At 40.5% G+C, this 19945-nt stretch overlaps 1 protein-coding gene across 3 annotated transcripts in view; it reads right to left on the reverse strand.

The window, feature by feature from the left end:
- Positions 1–374: 374 nt before the first annotated feature.
- The window catches only part of prkcbb (protein kinase C, beta b), a 90596-nt gene continuing 71025 nt past the window's right edge, over positions 375–19945 (reverse strand). For 2 of the 3 annotated variants that reach the window (XM_046414535.1, XM_046414536.1), the window contains exons 17-18: positions 17942–18082; positions 10241–14359 (exon numbers count right to left, since the gene is read on the reverse strand). In XM_046414535.1, coding sequence (XP_046270491.1) covers positions 14183–14359; positions 17942–18082 — 318 coding nt within the window. In that variant the 3' untranslated portion in view covers positions 10241–14182. Of the gene's footprint in view, positions 2781–10240; positions 14360–17941; positions 18083–19945 lie in introns of those variants that run through there. The other variant, XM_046414537.1, reaches the window with a different exon arrangement.

The raw sequence follows: 19945 nt of genomic DNA on the forward strand, positions 1-19945 counted from the left end.
AGATATGAAAGAGAAAGAGAGATCATCACATGCATGCATAGTATAATTCTTTATAGTCCTGATGTGGGAATTTTAACACCAAACATAACGAGGCTGACGAACACGTTACCAGTTCTTAATACACTGAGAATGTAGCCCCACGAAGAAAAATAACAACTTGTTTGTGTTTCTGTAGATGTGCTGCAGGTCATCGTCTCATGTTAGCTCTCTCAAGTCTGCGCTGTTTGGACACATGCAGAGAAAGCCTGATAGCTTCAGTGTTTGCCAGAAAGAAAGAGATTTCTTATGAGATCTAAAGAAAGACTTATTAAATTGCACAGTACTTAACATATCTCCCTCACTTTATCACACAGGTAGACACAGCTGTCGAGTGTGATTAACATAAGGAGATATTTGCACCCTTGACCTGAGCAATATACAGCTCTACGCCTGAGATAGGCCAAGACACAGATTATACTTCATATTTTACGTCATCCAGATAAAAGAACAGGACTGTGGAGTCATATGCAGTGAAGGTTCCCTAAAGGTGAAGAAGTTCAGAAGGATGCCGTGTTTGTGCATGCTTATATATATATATATATATATATATATATATGCACATGTACTTTATATAGTATACATGAGGATACTGTTTGTGTTGATTAAAGAAGGGAAAAACAATCTAGGCCTGTGTAATGGACCTACAGTATATGTCTTGTGTGCCTCCAGGAGCGAACATTTCACAGTCATTGTCCGCCTTGTTACGCTTCACCAAATAATTCCAACCATCGTGTGTGTGTGTGTGTGTGTGTGTGTGTGTGTGTGCGCGTATGTATACAGTACACACAGCTAGTTGGCATTATAGCCAAAGGAATGTGGTTTGAAGCTGGAAGGCAGATTTGTTGAATTTGAGCTGAATTTGAAATAATAGACTTTATCCAGTGAAGCCTTATAAAGCACGTACACAAATACACACACTCACATGTACGCACCACACAAACATGTATTCTAACATACTGGCATTTGTTAAAACATGCACACGGACACAGCACTCTCACACACACTGGCACAGAGGGAAGAAGGAGAAGGAAGTGCAAAATGAATAATGGAGAAAAGCAGCATTTGCTGTTGGTATTATTGCTGTTTGTGAAACCGCTCACTTGGGGGGGTTGTCAAAGCAGCTCCTCATTCACTGTGTGTGCATCTGCATGTGTGTATGTTTGCCGCATTGCCAACCCTATGACACCACGTCACACTAGGCTGCCAATGAGGCCTCATCAGAAGTCCGGATTAAAGCCAAAATAAAATAAAATAAGTAAATAAATAAATAAAATGATGAGTAAATAAACTGAAGAGACAACAGGGGGCTGGGGGGGAAGGGACAAAGCAGTAGGCAAGAGCCAAAGGAGGAAAAAGAAGGAAGAGAAGGATGAAAAAGTTTGACAGTCTGTGAGGTTTGCTCATTAGGCATATTCCTCATACTCCTCTTCCCTGTGTGAGACGCTCACTCTGAGTGTGTCAGCACTTCGATTGTGCAACTCATGACAGTGTAAAGGCTGGCTGAAACAGACAACAATGGTCAAAACACACAACTTGGACTGATACACGTGCTCTTCCTGATGCATGTTAGGATGGCTAAAGTCTGCACACTCAGAGCTCTGTTTAAATAGCTGCTGGAAGATGTGATTGGTGAAGATGTGGATGGAGTTTCCAGCTTCAGCTTCAAGTTATTACTTTTACTTCTGAACATATTTACCAAGGGATGAGAGCAACAAAATTAAAATGTATAAAACTGTTAATATCATCACAATTTGGTCCACTTGTGATCCAAAAACCGTCGCTTATCCTGAAGCAGACAGGGTACATTTCATGATTGCTTTGGTCCCATTGCTCCACATCCCTCTGCCACAGCTTATCATTATCATTAAAATGACTTTAAAAAAAACTGATGCCCACTTACTCAAGACAATGCCGCTTTCAACAGCAGTCATGAATTGCATCTTCACTACACTGGGCAAATCACACCAGAGACTCAGACTGCTGCATGTATCCATCCATTCTTGTTTAACATGGGTTTATGTCATGTCACATCTCGGTGAGAAGTTACTCTCATTACATGGCTTGGTTTGAGATGTCACAATGATGCAGTCAAACTTGTGGATAAACACTAGAGAATGTAACACAATGTTTCAATTAGGAAATCTGAAAATACATTTGTTAGATTTATTGTGGAATTTAAGCAAACTTACGCCATAAACAGAGTAAACCAAATTCCTATTGCATGACTGGGGTAGTATGTGTGGCATCTGGGCAGCATTGTGTATATAAGTGGTCAGTTGTAGTTTGATATTTTTCCATAAATCTAGCATGTGACATATGCTTATGTCCTGTATAAAAAGCACATTTTGACACCTAGGGCGTTTTTGATACAATACTTCAAATCTTTGGTATCCAGTCTGTTGTGCAAGTTTGGTGTTGTGATACCTTTCTTATGCTTAAGTATTGGACAAACCTCAGAGTGGGCTAAAACAAAGCAGACATTTGCCGAACAAACACAAAATAATTAGATGTTTAGTGTGAGATTGCCTTCCTATCTGCGCTGAAGCCTTGTTTTCTACTAGTCCTTCAGTCTGATCAAGTGGGTATTAATTTGCAGGAGCCACATATTCAGGATTAGTGTAGGAGAAGCCAAGGAATTCATCCTGGTCCAGGTTCATGATGACGAGCTTGTCTGTTGGCGTCAAGTCCACCGGCATTTTGGTGAACTCCTTGTCAAAGTTACAGGTGTCCCGACGGTTCCTCTGCAGGTGGAGTTTATGGTATGATGGAAGGGAGAATTGAAGAGAAGGAGGAAAGATAAAAATGATTGAAGGAGAATGGGATGGATTGGACAGGGGAAGAAGACAAAGCATCACTGTTATACCTTTTAGAACCCTATTAATTACATAAAAGTGCAAGTGGTTTTTATTTGAACGCTCCCTTTGTTCATGCCATAAGTGCATATACCTATCAGCCACAACATTAAAACCGCTTACAGGTGAAATGAATAATATTAATAATATTAATTATCAGCTTGCAATGCAATGTTCTACGGGGAAACCTCTGGAAATCATGTGAGTGTCTCAGGAAGAACAACAACAGCCTACAGACTCCCCAGATGCCAATCTGATCACGAATCTTTGCAATGCATACTCCCAGAGGTCCTGTGAGGGCATCAGACCTGCTTTGGCAGAGCAAGAGGGATCTACAAAATATTAAGCAGGTGGTTGTAATGTTGCGGCTGATCGTGTATATTAAGATGGAATTTAATTACAGACTTGTTATAGGTTATATACCAAGGCTTGCGAAAATTGTATTATTGTGATGGTATGACCTTGAACGCACAACACTATGGTTATAGATTCTGGAGTTTAGGGAAGAAAGTGCTTTGTTTCTGAGAATTAGATGAGAAGATCAATACCACTCACATATCTGTCTGTTCAACATGAAGCTGGGGCCTGCAGTCCATGAACTTAGCTTAGCATAAGGGCTGGAAACAGGAAACAGATTCTAGACTAGTTAGAAAAGACTCCATTTCCAGTGTTTATGCTCAGCTAAGCTAATTGACTACTGGCTGTGGTCAGATCTTCTCATCTTTAGTTTTTGCAAAAAATGTGAAACTGTTCCAATGAGACAACTGGCTTTTGAAATGCTGATGTCACTTAGATTTTATTTTACATTAAAGAATGTTGTTTAAGTGCTAGAACATCCTCAAAATCCATGACACCCAGCAAATTTCTAACAAACATAATAAACAAACAAAAAAAGAGCCCTGAACAAAAATCATAGTCATTATTTCATTTGAGAAAAAGGCAATCATTGCACACACCTGCTTGTTTTTAGGTCTGTATCTCACAACCTTATCACCATCTCCTTGTGGCAGTGGTGTTTGTACCATCATATTAGCTACTGTCCTCAATTCAGAAGACCTTTATGTTACTTCCGTTTATTTCTTGCCAGAACATCCATCCTCTCTTTTTTTGACATGATCTCTATAATGCCAGGGCTGTGAGTAATAGAAATCAGGCTATTTTTACAGCTCAACTATATGAGCTTCGCTTTGTCCAGCGTGACAGGTATAAGACTGGAGAACACTACAAGTGCCAAAAGAAGATGCTGATAAAGTAGCTGGGATGTGATGAGCATCAGAGTTAATCTACAAAAATGCTGTTATTCTGAAGTATCAGGACTGAAAAATAGGACAGTGGTATTTTCTGTTTGGCTGCTTCACTGCTGCTAGTGCGTTGGTTTACATAGAAAAGAAAACAGGAACAAACGCACCTTCCTTATGTCCTGCATTTGCTGTGATGGTCCCTTTTACTATATTATTTGTAGTCAGGTCTTAAAACTTAATGTGTAATGATTGGATAAGTAGAAACTAGATAGAGCTAGATACATGGATGGTCACATCTCATACCCTTTCCCAGAGAGAGAATAAAGTACAAGAAAAGTATTAAAATATCAAGAGGCAGCAGGAAACCTCAACCCAGTGGTCAGAATAAGTATTTTCAGTGTACAGACAGATATGTTAAAATTTTACACTTCAGATATTGAAACTTTACGTGTCTTTACATTTCGGTTTTCAATTTCATCTTTTAGCAACACTCATGGCTCACAGTCTGGTCAGGTTTAGGCACAGATAACGCTTGGTTGGGGTTAGGCAAAGATCATGTTTTGCCTTAAAATATCTGGTTTTGCCACCACAAACATGGCTTGAAAATCCCCTGATATGTAGTTAAAGATATCTGCTTTTGACGCCACAGATGGCTACTAAAATCATCTGTTTGCTGGTTGAATTGGTCTCAAAATCCAAGACCATTTTCCAAATTCCAAGACCAAATTCAAGACCAGAACATTTTATTCTGGCGACCGGGCTGGAAGGATCTTAAAATAGGGGAAAAACAAAGGGGCGTATAAAAGATATTCAAGGATAAGGTGGAAGAGTAAGTACAGGAAGTGCAGAGGAGTCAACACCAAGACAGAGGGATGAGAGACAGATGCTACGCGACGTGAATCAAGACAGGAAAAAAGAGAGAGAGACTGGATTCCAGGCAACAGCATCTGTGACTTTGTGTAGGAGGGGAGGGAAAGAAGGTGTGTGTGGTTGTGGAGGGTTTCTCTGGGGCAGGGCATTGTTAATACACTGCTTGACTCAGTCAGTGTGTAGATAGAAGAAAAAAAAGAGGAGTGTGAGAGAGATATTTAAGATGGAGGAGGGCACGTTAGTGTGTGTGTGTGTGTGTGTGTGGGGGGGCAAGTCAGATGCAGTAAAAGGAGAGCGACTGCCATTTGATTTAATGGCAATGACACACTCAAATGGTTCAGGATTATTTCTAATTGGGTCTACCCGAGCCATATGAAGTCATGGCGCTGTTAGGCTCCGTGTATGAGAGAGCAACACCAGGCAGGAAAGGCAGCAGAGGTAGTCACTGTCTGTATATGTCTGATACGGCCTGTAGGATGTGTGAGCTTGTGTGTGTGTTCTTATGTGATTTTGCTAAAACTCGTGGAGGAGCATTGGTCAGGGGTAACACACGTACATTTTATCCTGGGTGGATTCCATCAGGGCCAGCACACACAGATCTGTAATACTTGTCAGTCAATTTAGTATAAGAATTAAAAAGACTCTCTCATTATGAATAATTCTAGAGAGAAGAGCAGATAAAGCACATATTTACAAAAACCCACAAGAAACAGGTACTGCAATTGCAAGAAAATAAATCTCAAGAAATTGCAGTTGATTCACATTTTAATGTAATTATCATGCTCTGCTCTGCCCTTTCGCATGCACTGCTCGGGAATTTTTCTTTTGTCTATGTGCTTTGTGTATCTCTGCAGTATGTAGCTCATGAACACCTGCGTGGGCTTGTGGTCTTTATGCTGTATTCATAATGGGGTAATTACGAGTTTCCAACGAGAGCATTCACATCAACATCTAAAATGTAATTAGGACTGGGGAATGTGGGACTTCTCTGAAAGCTCCAGTACATCCAAATTGGCATGTCTGAAAACTAAGCAGCCAAAGTCTGTCATTCAGTATAATTAAACCCAAAATGAATGGATATCACATTGCTGTCCTGTGTGGTCTAATGAAGGCAGGGGAATCTTTCCTGTGCATGCATTCCAGTTATCCTCACTTAGCTATCCCTATGTCATGAAACATTTTTATTTAAGGGAATAAAGAGTGCTGATTTGAATTGTTTTGGAAAAATGATTTTAAAAAACACACAAAAGTCTGATTTTAAAAGTGCAATTCAGAGCACAACGACTGTGGATGGACTGAGCCTCAGCACGATAAGGTCCTCTTTTTTGTTTCCTCTCCTTTTTTTGTGTGAACTATTTATTTCTTAAAGTACTTTCTGAGCTGTGGTTGCTAAAATAAGACCTTGTTCACTCAAAAACAATGAGTCCTCCTGCAGAAAAATACAAATGAATTTCTCTGGGACCAATGATCGTGAGTCTTTAAAAAGAAAGTTGTACATTTTTCAGCAAAAGTTTGCAAAAACAATACATAATCACACTCACCATGTAGGCCTATACAGGTAACATCTCACTCAATAATAAGTTAATAATATTAATTAATAAGAATCAGTATACTGTACTTGGTTTGTTGGTCCTACTGCTATGACCTCAACCCAAATTCACAGATAGTTAGAAAGTGGGATAAAGAGAGCAGCACAGAGGGAGAAAGGAAATGGATTGTAAAAGCTGGCCACATAAATATTCACATTACTAAGCAAGCAGCACTCACAGAGAAAACCACACAAGGTACGATCTCAGAAAATCCAGGACCATAATTACATCCAGTTACATCCACAAAGTCCAGAGTGTGAGCATCTAACACCACGTACGTTTGAAAAACACAAACAGAAAGTCCAAGTCACAGCACGAGAAAGGTGGAGAGAAAGAGACAAGACCAAAGAGGAGAATCTAGCCGAGACGCTGATTATAAAGTTGGTCCGACACTTCTCAAAGTAGAAAGCCAATAGCTGTTTCTATTATTTGAAAAGAGCGAGGCGGGGGTGGGGGGCAGGGTCAGAAACAATGAGTGAGGTAGAGAGGGACAGGAGAGCCTTCAAGATCACAGGAAGCACAAGCCAATGTTGTGTCTCCTACCTTCATCTGCCAGCTCGCCCACTGCCTGAGAGGAGCTCCCTCCATCCACAGGGACACACCTGCCACAGCTGGCCCAGATCCACCTCACGTTCGTGGGCATGATATCCACTAGAAAGCCTCATTTCAAGAGAGGCACTGAGACGACGCCCATATTTTCCCCCCCAAATTATAAATTGAAAAGGTGTATCTGTTGAGTGAGGATTTTGTTTAATTTTAATCATTAAAATCCACAGATCTTTAATTTGTACTGGAAATATCAAAGATACCAAATATGCTATTTTGTAGACATGTGTGGAGTCTTTGATTTGAATATTTCATTCAGTGTAAACACAATACATGTTCTACAAAGAGGCTGAGCAAATTTATGCAGCATGGACATGATATTATCTGTGTTAACATCCCAAGTGTGGCTTTACAATGAGTGTGCAGGGCCTTAAATCTGCTGGGTTATATATCAGTGAAGTTTCAACACACTATAGCTTGCCAACTTCTGCTTATTTTACTCATCCACATCAATATTCGTTTTTGTCAAGTTATGAAACAGTTTCTCTGTGTGTTTTTGTTCCCAAAACCTTTGTGAATCCGCTGTGTACACTGCAAAGACCAATCATGTAGTTATTTACCAAAAATACACACATAAACATGCACACACACACACACACACACACACACACAGCTGCCAGCCATGTAGGCCAGCTCATAATGTGTTCCATCTCAACACGCTTCAAATGCAGTCAATGCTGTGAGGCAGAGAGACAGAGATATGGAGAGAAAAAAGAGAGAGAAAAAAAGATGCAGCTACGCATGGGGAGACAGATAAATATCAGTGGCCCTTGGTACAGATGTATAGATAGAACCCTTAGAATACACTTGCATTGAGGCAAACAGACACACAATTGTTTATTAAGACACTGTGTTCCAAAGGCAGCGGTTTTTATTAGAGAAACATGACTCTGAGTCTTTAATTTAGGCTTTCTTTCCACTTCCCTCTTCCTCTCCCTCTCCTCATCTGCCTTCCTGCTTCATTCCCCTCCACCTCTCTCTCTCTCTCTCTCTCACCCCTTCTCTTTTCAGTAACGAGAGGATTAGTGGGAGACGAGCCTATGTCAGCTGAGGATGTGGGGAGAGTGGGAGGCACAGAGGAAAGGGGAGGTGAAGAGGAGAGGAGGGTGAATGAAAGGCGGTATCGAACGCTGACCTGTTTTGGGCTGATAAGCGCAGGCTGCTTTGTGCTGAAGCCACTGGCTTTAATTTGGGGGCCGCAACATTTGGAATTAATTATCACACACACTCCAGCACTGCTGCGGCTTACTGTGTACATGGCTATTACATCCACTCCAATATAAACTTTATACAGCTTATGTGCTGGAACTTACTGTTACACAGGAGTTTGTGTTGCTGTTATGATAAATTTGCATAAAATACAGCTGCACTAAAATGTCAGTATACAGTTATATTACGAGGAATGTGGACAACAGGAAATGTTCCTTTTCAATGCCAACACATAAAGAACAGCTTGGAAAATAGCTAAAAAGCTACCTTGAAGGTGAACGCATTAACCAAATTCTGCTTCACTGAATGTAATTCGATCCAAGTCCAAGGTTGAGGTGACACTGACTCTTGAGCCATTTGCAGAGATCTGAGTGGGGACATATCTATTGTCTGACAGTCTTATATATAAATTCCAGATGTTCTTGCATGCTAATTAGGAACATTATTTTTTGTGAATAAAATCGACAGGAGCAGTTGTGTACCTGCTCAATAAAATGAAGCTAATACAAGAAACAACCCTCAATAGTGTGACATTAAAGCATAATATTCACTAACATTTTATATTAAGAGCAGCCAGTACATTGGCTAGGGAGCACTGCGTTATGAATGAGTCAAAAACAAGAGTTCCTTGAATTCAAGGACGTGATACAACAGAAAACGAGGTTAGTACTTTTCTTACTGATCAGCAAAAGTAATAAAACAAAATTGATCAGCAAGAAGCGTACAAGTCTAACCTCGTTTTCTGTTTTGGATACCATTTTATAGTTTCTATAAAGACTGGAAATTGAGCGACAGCTAGCTTAGCTCTGTCTGTCCTGGAAGACACCGTGTCCGAACACTTACCCTACTTGTAAAAACACAAAGTGACATTTCTACATTTGTCTTATACAGAACAAACAGGATACAAAAGCTAGTTAGTGAGCTTTAAGTGGACAGACCTATGCTAGCTGTGTCCTCCTGTTGTCACCAGTCCGTTCCTGTTTACTTGTTTATGACGCCATAATCTCCATCATATTCTGAGTTGCTGAGTTGTAGTCTGTGTAGTCTCAACCTTTCACCAGAATGTAGAGAAAGTGATCCTGTTTGTTCATTAAAGTTCAGCCTAAAAATGACCACATTTACTTTCCCAGTGGATAACTGGTGAGTTGTACATGTTGTTTTCCATCACATTGTGCCACAGCTCGGACGTGTTTCAGAATCTAGTTTATGTCCATATTTGTAATCATTATACTGTATTAGGGATAGTAGATGGTGCAAGATACAGAAACCCTTATTAAAATAAATGGGCAGCTAGTAAGAGCAGCAGCAGCAGTGGCGGCGGTGGCGGCGGTGGCGGCTCGACTAGTGAATTGAGAGCAGCTTTAGAGGCGGCGTGAAGCGGTTGAGTAGCTCAGCAGGGCTGTGTGTATGTAGGCCGCGTTCTGCATGTTATTTCCTTGAAGTCATCAGACCTACGCTCCCCCATCAGGGAAAGGCTCTTATGATAAGTGGCAGCCATGAAATATGCACAGCCTGTCGTAGCTGCCTGCCTTGCTTCAGAGAGCCTCGCTTTGCTTCCTCACCCCCCCCCCCCCCCCCCCTCCACTGTCCCTCCTTACTACCTCCTTCTCTCTCCTCCTCACCTCCTATCATTGTGGAACTGCTTCCCTGCTTTCATCTGTTTTCCTTTCTCTCCCTCCCATTTCCCAGAAACCTGAATTCTGTCATCTGTCACCCTTCACCATTCTAATCTTGCTTTCTTTATACCTCCTCTTCTTCAATCTCCATCACATACACTTTTTTTGAAGCACGTCAAAGAACATCACAAATGAACATCACACAAACACAACAAACATCCCCTAATACATCTTTTGAGTCCTTTATTATAAGTTATGCCTGATTTTCCTGGAAAACAAAAAAATTGGCACATGGAAAGCATTGTGGAAAGCATATTTTTTCTTTTTTTAAAGATATATTTCCTTTTTTCACACATAGCGCACACAACAGTAGCTTAGATCACACTTTTGCAGCACTGCTTGCACAGAAAACATGAATCACCCTAATATGTTAAATGTATATAAATCCTAACTAATAAAAAGGTAAAAACAGCATTTTTCATGCAGAGTTCATTTTGCTTCTCTTTCAGCAGGATGGAATGATAGAAACAAAAACACGAATCCTGCAATAGGACTTCTCATTCTTTGCAATACTGACCACATGGTGTATAACTATATGGATATATCATCATTTGACACAGCTATATATTTATGTTTATGTATATGTATATATAGTTATTTGCTGTTGTGATAATACAGGAGACACTGACTGTAACAAATACTGACACAGGTATGACACAGATAACAGACACAAATGTAACTTTAGATTTAATCTCTAAAACTGCTCGTCCGTGTTGTGAGTTTAAAGTTTAAGACAGAGATAACAAACAGGACCAACTTTATCCAGATATCAGTTATAACGTTCCCTAAATCAGTTATTACTTTCTTTTGATTTAAAACAAGCTGTCAACTGACTTCACCTAACAGGTCTCCACCAGAAAGACAAATGTTCCATTGAAGTGCATTACAGTGTGTGTGTATCTGTGTGTGTGTGTGAGAGAGAGAGAGGGAGAGAGAGAGAAAGAGAACATTAAGAACATTAAGTTCCCCTAGTTGCATTGAGGCAACTAGGGGAACTTGGACATGTTCAGAGCCTGGCTTTTCAGTCTGAATTCTTGCCATTCCCAGTGGGATCAGGCCTTTGCTCCCTCAGCTTTCTGCTAACACTATACCATCTGCTCCACTGGCCAGGAAAGAGCACAGCACAAACTGCTAGTGTCCTGCCAAATTACATCTTTCAAATGTTTCTGTGCCTTTTTTTGGACTTGAAGTGCAGATGCAGGTGACATTTTTCAGCATGTTTCTGGTATTTAAAGCTTATGCCATATTCAAGTCTGGAAGACAGTAACACAAGTTTGTCTCTACCTTCTGCATTGAAGTTGCCACAGATATTTTAGGAATCTCAATTTAAAAAAATGCTCTGTTGAAACAATCATTATATTCTAATTCAATACTAATTACTGTGGGTACACTGAACTCTCATTATCTTCCATTGATTTACTGTAGATATCAGTATCTTCATGATAATGTCACTGGTCCTGCTTGTGGAGACCACTGTGACTCCAATAGCTGGTAGCATGACAGATAACTGTTCAAGTGAATGTCTCCTGCAGATACTGTATAGACAACTTCATGCCATAACTATTGATGAACACCTGTGATACTGAATGTGGCAACTTTGAAGAAAAAAAACTGCCCCGATGTCCACCTGTGATGAACAGGAGTGCAATATGAGGAAGCACCGCAGCCACCTCCAACTCCAACTGTAGCTGCATCCAAATGTATTAGGTCCATTTTTCTCTTTGGCCAGGATTAATATGCCTATCAACAAGCCTCAGAGGAGAGGGTCGGTTCACTAACAATTCTGCCTTCCTGTCAACAATATTATTGCTAGTGAGGGAAAACAAATGACAAAACACACACACACAGAGACAACATGTCTTCCTGCTTCGGAAAGCCTTTAACCTGTGTCCACATTTGCTGTACTTTGGATGGAAATTCTTGTTGTGCTACTTTAAAAGCATCAATCACAGTGAGTTGAGCCTCAAATCCTTTCTGCGATCCTGAAAACAAAAAAACTAGACCACATAAATTGATGTCTATTGGTCTGTTTCTCTCTTTGAAATCCATTTTTCTACCACAGAAACTTTTTCCAGGTCTAGGAACCTTTTCAGATTCTCAGATATTACTGGTTTCAGCTTTAATTTCCAGGCAATAAACCCTATAGCCCACAAGACATCACTAGTACTGAGGTCGTGCTTTCCAGGAACTATCGAGGTGGCATTCATACTACCAAACGTCAATGCTGACTCAAACATGAGTTTTAAGACGACACTAACTTATGTACATCCTTCATTAAGACTCCAAGTAATCACTAATTGTCTCCAGTGTCTCACCAATCTCTTTTTGACATTTACTGAAGCTTCATATTATTTATTTCAATTTCAGTATCAAGAATTTTTCCAGGAAAGCAGCTTTTTTACTTCTCTGCTTCCCACCTTTTCTATTTTCTCTTCCAATGCAAACAGTCACCATACAAACAAATGTTAACACGAGGCCAGGCAAGGCGCTGGGCAGGTGTGGACACATACCAAAATGCAAATGTGTGTTTTCATACGCAGTACTTGCTCACACACATATAAAACATAAATATGCACACAAACACACACACATACGCTGTAAACAAACGCCCAGGTATCGGAATCATGCATTTGTAAAACACAAAGAAACTAACTGCTAGTTTCTTTCATTGCTTGAATACTAGATAACAGAAAATCAGAGTATAAGAAGTAGTATTATCTAATCTATCTAACTGACTTAAAGCCTATATAAGACTACTATTTCCCAACAGCATTTTACTATCATGAGCCAAGTGCTTAACAGCCAATAAGACATAGGAAATCTGATATTTGTGGACAAATCTCATTTTCCACACTCTCATTGGGTACAATCGAACCATGTTTTTTTAATACATATTTTGAACCCCTCCCCCCATCGAAAAAAACAAAACAAACAACAACAAAAAAAAAAACCAGCCACAATGGCAGCTGAGGGTGCAAATATAAGAAAGATAAGATGCTGAAATGCTGCTAGGAGACAAACTCCAAGGCTATTATTGATAATAGAAACTCATGCACAAGTAGGTGAAGCATTCCAGTTTTAGCTAAGCCACGGATAAACATACAGACACTATTATTTTTATACACTGAATAAAAAGCACACCAGAATTACAGGCCAAACTCAGAATGCGCTGGAATAGCCAGGAAATGACTGGGGAAAAAAAGTTAAATCACAATTTCCATCAAAAATAAATTCATAACATGGAATGCTGAAGAGCCTTTGCGTGTGAATGATGCAGGTGTGTATTTGTGTGTGTTGGGGAAATCAGGACATGTCAAATTTTTCTGTTATAGCCAAACTTTCTATTGTATTGAAACTTGCTCTTACTCACTCTGTAAGTCGCTTTGGATTAAAGGGTCTGCTAAATGAAGTGTAATGTAATGTAATTTAGTAATTACGTTGTACATTTACTGAATTTGTGTGAGTGAATGCATTACTACGGAATTATCAAGAAAGAAGAAAAATATCCCAAGTATAATTTTTGTCCCTCAGTTTAAATTGTGTGTCACCATTAATTTCTATTCCTTATTCTGATGATGTCTGGTAAACCAAAGACTTTGTTCACACTGTGTGCAACACAAGTTGAAAATCACCCCAAATATGAAATGAGTCAGAATCAACTTCCAAGCTTCTTGGTTCTTAAAAACAAAGCTTGAAGAAAGCCAGTGCCTCAAATCATGATAACGAGTAATATGTTGCCACCTTGAAGAAGAATGGAAAAACACGGGATCTGGTTATATTCAATCTAATAACCTCAAGTTCAGACATATTTTTGAAGCAGAGTGCTACATGCTTTCAGGCCATTTTACACGGCACAGAAGAGGCCAATACATCATTCAGGTTGCAGCAGTGTGAACAATAAATATGTGTTATTGTGCGTGCGATATGTCTGTTTTTCACTTGGAAGTCATGGTGACCCGATGGCACAAATCACTTCCGGGATATTTGAAGTTGATATGTGTGTATGTGCATGTGTGCAGGGCATGCAGGGTTGACACTGGGGAATCTGATTGTGTATGTGTTTGCACGTGTCATTCCATGCATCCGTGCATGAGCTGAAATCAAGCCTGCTCGGCGGCAGTGGTGGTAGCAGCATTTCCTGGGAACTCCGGGTTGATAAAGGAGAATCCCTGGAACTCGTCCTGGTCCAGGTTCTGAATCACTTCCTCATCAGGAGGGGTCAGCACCGGCGGGTGGCGTGTGAAAAAACGGTCAAAGTTCTCGGCATCCCGTCCACACTGTTGAGGAGGGAGGGATGGAGTACGGGGGAGGGGCGGATTGGGAAAGGGAGGAGTTGGGATGGAGAGGAATGGATGTATTGGGTTGGGAGGGGAGGGGAAGGAGGGGAAAACAAAAGAAGGGGAATGGCGGGTTGAACCAGGGTGTGAGATGACATTATGTGAACATGGTTTCAAATATCAGAACAAGATGCAAATACTCAAGGTGGGCTTGATTCATGTCTCTGCATGTACTGGCTGAAAAGTAATTTCAAACCACATTTCAAAGTGATACAAAACTAAAACTCTCAGGAGAGGATAAATCAAGCGCGCCTCAGGTACATGCTTTCCTTATTCAAATATTTGAAACATATTCAACTCCAATTTTAAACACAACAAGGTCACTGAAGTCTCAAACGTCCTGTGGCAGTGCACTACATCGGAGTGTCGGCCAAAGCAAAAGTGTAATGCATGGAGGAATAACTCGTCATGAGCATTTCACTCCAAAAGCATACCACTGTCGCCGTACGTAAATAGCCAGAAACAATTTTCCCTTGTATTTCATCTAGATCTTTTAGTAGGAATACATGGATTTAATTGGAATTTCTGAATCGTTATACAAAAAAAGGCTCAAAGCCACGAGATGATTATAGCACAATTATGGGTTAATTGTGGGTTAATTACATTCTTCAGCTGCAGAGACCTGCTGAGATACGATGAACCTAATCAGACAAGCAGATAGTATGCAGAGGAGCACTGGGGATGACTCAAAATCACTTTAGATATTTGTTGAGAAACTGCACCATTAGAGATGTGATGTGTATGACGATTAAATGTCATCACACTGGCATCACATATGCCAATTGAAAATGTTGACACCTACTCTCGCTTTTATAAGTATAGAATCAGGAGTAGAAGTAGATCAACTATCATCACTATTATCAACCATGACTGCTATCAAATCATTTCAAAGAGTGCTGTGCAAGTCCCATTTGTTAGAATTAATTTTCTTGAGAGGCAAAGAAAAAAAAAAAGTAAGTCCACTTCATATCCTCATTCTGACCACTGGGAACCCCAAAAAGAGTTTGGATACCCATGAGATGAGCGTCCATCTAAGTACATAAAACAAGTTATTAACTTGAAAACTATATTTTCCCGACAGAATGCCTTACGGGGACTTTAGGCCGAGCTATTCCTTTTTTTCCATCTCTATCACAGCACTGAGCTTTAATTAACACAACAAGGATTCAGTGTCCTCTGACAACATCACCCAGAGGAAAACTACAAACTCATTAAATCTCTGTAATGCAGAAAACCAAATGAAATTAAGCCAGACTGTTTATAGTTTGGGGAAATATGTGAGATGAGAAACACACCAGGGTCAAATGGTATTTGCAGCTAATTACTTGCGTTAGCTTTACCAGTGATATGATTGGCTTTGGTTTTGATGAAATACCCCTTTCAAGGAAAAAATGTGCTTTTATTGAATTTGATTTGTGAACTCTGAGCCTTACGCATTCCAGAGCCCAAGAAAGGTTTTTTCAAGATTTCAAAAGTTTGGTTTTGATATGGTTTTAAATAAATACTGTTATGTTGTGATGTTACTGTACACAGTAGTGCACTTCAGGACAGGCTTCATTTGAGACTGGGCCCCAGAGCATGCAAATAAACAGAAACAAACGTGAGAAAACTGAACACAGATAGAAGGACAAATAAAAATGTGGAAGGGCAGATGGGTTGATGCATGACAGCAGTAAACAGTGAACACATGGGTGGATTGGTGGAAAGATGGGTGGAAAGAGTCCATAGGTGGATGGATGGATAAATGGATTGACAACGGACTGCTTGATGGACAGACAGATACACGATAACAAAATACCGTCTCAGATAGATGTAAATGAAAGTCCAAGTTGATGGCATGACAAATCTCAATGTGTCGGATGCACCAATGAACCAACCAGTCAGTCATCCAGTCGTTAGTTGGTCAGTCGGTCAATCACACATTCAAAAGTTCATCTGAGCTGAATCAACAGTGTGTGAAACCACAAGCAGGCTGAACTCACAAACAGTTAGGAAACTAACTTCTGACCAAAGTGAGGCTGCCACTGCAAGCAGTGATTTTTGAAAGCAACACCCCTTCATAAGCAGTCATCTGAACACCATCACATACCACTCCGAAGAAAAGTGGTACGAGGTGGTTTCTCGTCAGAAACACAGCTCCAACAAGTCTGATAGCACAGCACCAAAGATCAAAGCACCACCTTCAGACACTAAACTGAACGTTAAATTTTTATGCTGGATACATGCAACGGTTCTTCAAAAAAAAAAAACCCCAAACCTTCATTTGTTCTCAGAAGAAAGAACAAGGAGCAGAGAGGTGAAAGGCAAGAGAGGTTAGAAAGATGAGATCAAACAGAAACCAGAGACCGTAAACAGAGGGAGAGAAGAGAGAAGAAGAGATCAGACAACATGTGTTGGTAGTCACTTCAGAGCACTCTGTAGACACACACCTCAGCGTCAAAACACAGCCAGGTCCTAATGATGACCTTTAACATCCACACATGTAAAAATATAGATCATTCAAACGCAAGAGCATGCATACACATTGCATCATTACGAATCCAGCTTAGAACACACACACACACACACACACATCCACACACACAACCCCAGTGGGCTAAGGCAGCTGCATAAAAAGCTCAACTCAGGAAAAAAAAAACTCTTCAGCAGCATACTGGCCTAAAGCTGTGTGTGTGCGCATATTATGGTGTGTGTGAGTCTTAGTATGAGATGAGATCATTCTGACTCTTGTTAGGATCAAACTAATTTTGTCGTAGGGGAAAAAAAAAAAAGCACAGACACAAACACAGTTGTTTCAGGTCACTGAGTGGACATAGTCCCTAGAGGTTCATTCTAAACTCAGTCTAACCCAGATGAAGACAGGAAATAGTTCAGTTCCTGCAGAAAGCGTCTGCACAAAACCGGAAACTCCATTTTTGTGTTTTTAGTTCAACAATTCAAACTTAATCTCCAAAATCTAAATATCATCACCACCACCATCATTACTGCTGTCACCAGGGGGTTAATCATAGCTGTCTTTTCTCTGTTTGTCCCCGTCATTCCCTTCATCTTCACTTCATTCAGTGTCTTCTTGTAATGCAGCCCACATTCATCACCGCACCTTTCCCATCATCATCATCTTCGCAGTCACCATTATCAACACTTCTGATATTATTATCATCACCGCCCCCCCCCGTCCTCATCACCACACATTCATCATTTCTTGACTTACCTGTGTGCATTGTCCCATGCAGGGGAGGAGGGAGAGACAGAAATATCACATTGGAAGTGAAAAGATGAGTATGAGAACAGAAACAGAAGAGAGAGAGATGTTGAAGGAAAACAGAGAAGGCCAGGCTGAAAGAAGGACAAAGAGTGTGTTCTGCAAGAAGAACAAAACGTCATTCTAAGAAGCCTTAACCAGGAGTTTAACTAATGAGAATTAAACTCCTGGTCTCTGCTGTGGTGTCACTAAACATCCCGTCCCGCTGATCCTGTGAATTGTATCCGTGGTCAGGTTGGGTTTGGTGGGGTCAGACTTACAGCTCTTGGTTTGAATGGTGGCTGAACCTCCTTGTGCTCCAGTTTCTCCCAGTCCATGTAGCGGAAGAAGCTGTGATCCCTGATGTCTCTCTCCCCCTCCGGACCACAGCCCAGTCGTTTCGCTGGATGCTTCGTCATCAGCTGATTGGACACAGAGAAGAGAGAGTTACTTTATGTCTCTCCGTCCTTTATTTCCACCATCTTCCTGCTATCTTTGTTGTCTCATGGCACACGTGTGTTGTCCCCTTTCGTCGATGTCTATATCTACATGTCTCTTACAGACAAGATTTCTTAGCTTACAATAATATCACAGCATAATAATTGTTAACCAACAGAAAGCAGGTTCAGTGTCTTTAATTATTACATTTTAATGATGTGTGGTGTCTCAACTTGTCACATTCACATAAGGTATTGGCATAATCCTGAACAGGTCTAGGTGGCTCTGTATCTGAGATACACTCGACGGTGTGCAGCTGTGATGCCCCAAAATTCCCCTCTGGTGTCATTAAAATTTCATCTCATTTATTTCTATCTCTTTTTTCTCAGACAGACTTTCTGCCTAAAAATTCACTCATTCATTCATCTCTGTTTATAAATAAACATCATTACTATTATTTCTTTGCCATCATTTTTTTCTTTCCTTCCTTTTAACCATTTATCAATTTCTCTATCTATCATCTTAGATGCCTCTCCCTGAGGACCAAATAGAAGCCACCAAACCACTGCCTGCAGATAAATGAATAATTGTTGTTGTTTCTTCCTCTTTTACCACAGCAGTTTGTCCACGGGCATAATTAGGGGCTGTTTACGATGCCTGTCTGCACAAAACCTTAAGAGCAGCATCGAGGCCAGTGACGTCAGCGTGAGTGTGTGTGTGTAGGTGGGGTGTGCCTCCCTCAGGAGCAGCAGTCATAACTCATTACATTAGAACTAAAATAACATTTTCCACGGGTCAGTCAACCATACAGTACGCACACACAAACACGTGCGCACATAAACGCACTGGTTGCTCGGAGATAAGAGCATGGGCACGCACACACTTGCTTACTTATCCATCAACACACATAATTAACAGGCATGCAATGATAATAACAACAACAATAATCTCTCTCTCTTTCCCTCTCTGTACCTTCCTCTTGTGTCTTTCTCTTTTCACTGGATTTGTCTGTGTTGCTTTCTGACTGTCTGACACATATTGTTGAACTGTGCATGCACAACGGTTTCAAGGCGAGCCATTAGGGCACACTTAAAACCACGTCATCTTTTAAGACCCCTCTAGTAACTTCATTTGATAACAGTCTGGGAACAAATCAGGAGGTATTTTGGCAGATAGTACAGTTACTGCAGCTACCTCCCTTTGAATAGAGTCTTAGTGAACAGCATGTTCACTAGACCACAAAGCAGCCAGAGTGAAACAGGCCACTGACTCCAGGAAATAATGGCATATGTGAGAATGGCATGGTTTAGTTATCCTGGTCACCCAGCACTAACGGGATGCATTTGTCATCTGTTAAAACTACGCTCTTCTGGTTTCTATATAATCATGGAATTTCCTTTTAACTCCAGGGTTTGATTTCATTGCAGGCTAGCTGTAGTGTACACACAGTATGAGGTTATAATTTCAATGACAGATCATTTCACTGTTTTCAGTGTTACCAAACAGGTTTCAAAATCTAAAAATGGTCTTAAGCTATAAAGTCAGTTTGTGACTCCAGAGGAAGATGCCTGCATTAAGGTAGGTGTAGTTTTAGTGTTAATGCAGATCAGGTGGTGCAGTGCAAGGTCACATTTTGGCATACAACTGCATTTGCATTTCCACATGTGTAGACAACCTCACAAACATTTGCAGTGAAGTTATTACTCATCATGCCATCTGCTTGTAGAATGTAAAAAGCCCTTCCCTTTGGCTCAGTTAAATACCTGAAGCCATCACAGAACAATAAGGTGTTTCATCAGCAGTCTCTAATTTGAGGGATGTGCATCATGTAGCTGCACAGGGCCAAA

The sequence above is a fragment of the Scatophagus argus genome, chromosome 16 (genome assembly GCF_020382885.2).
Source record: "Scatophagus argus isolate fScaArg1 chromosome 16, fScaArg1.pri, whole genome shotgun sequence".
Lineage (NCBI taxonomy): Eukaryota > Metazoa > Chordata > Actinopteri > Scatophagidae > Scatophagus > Scatophagus argus.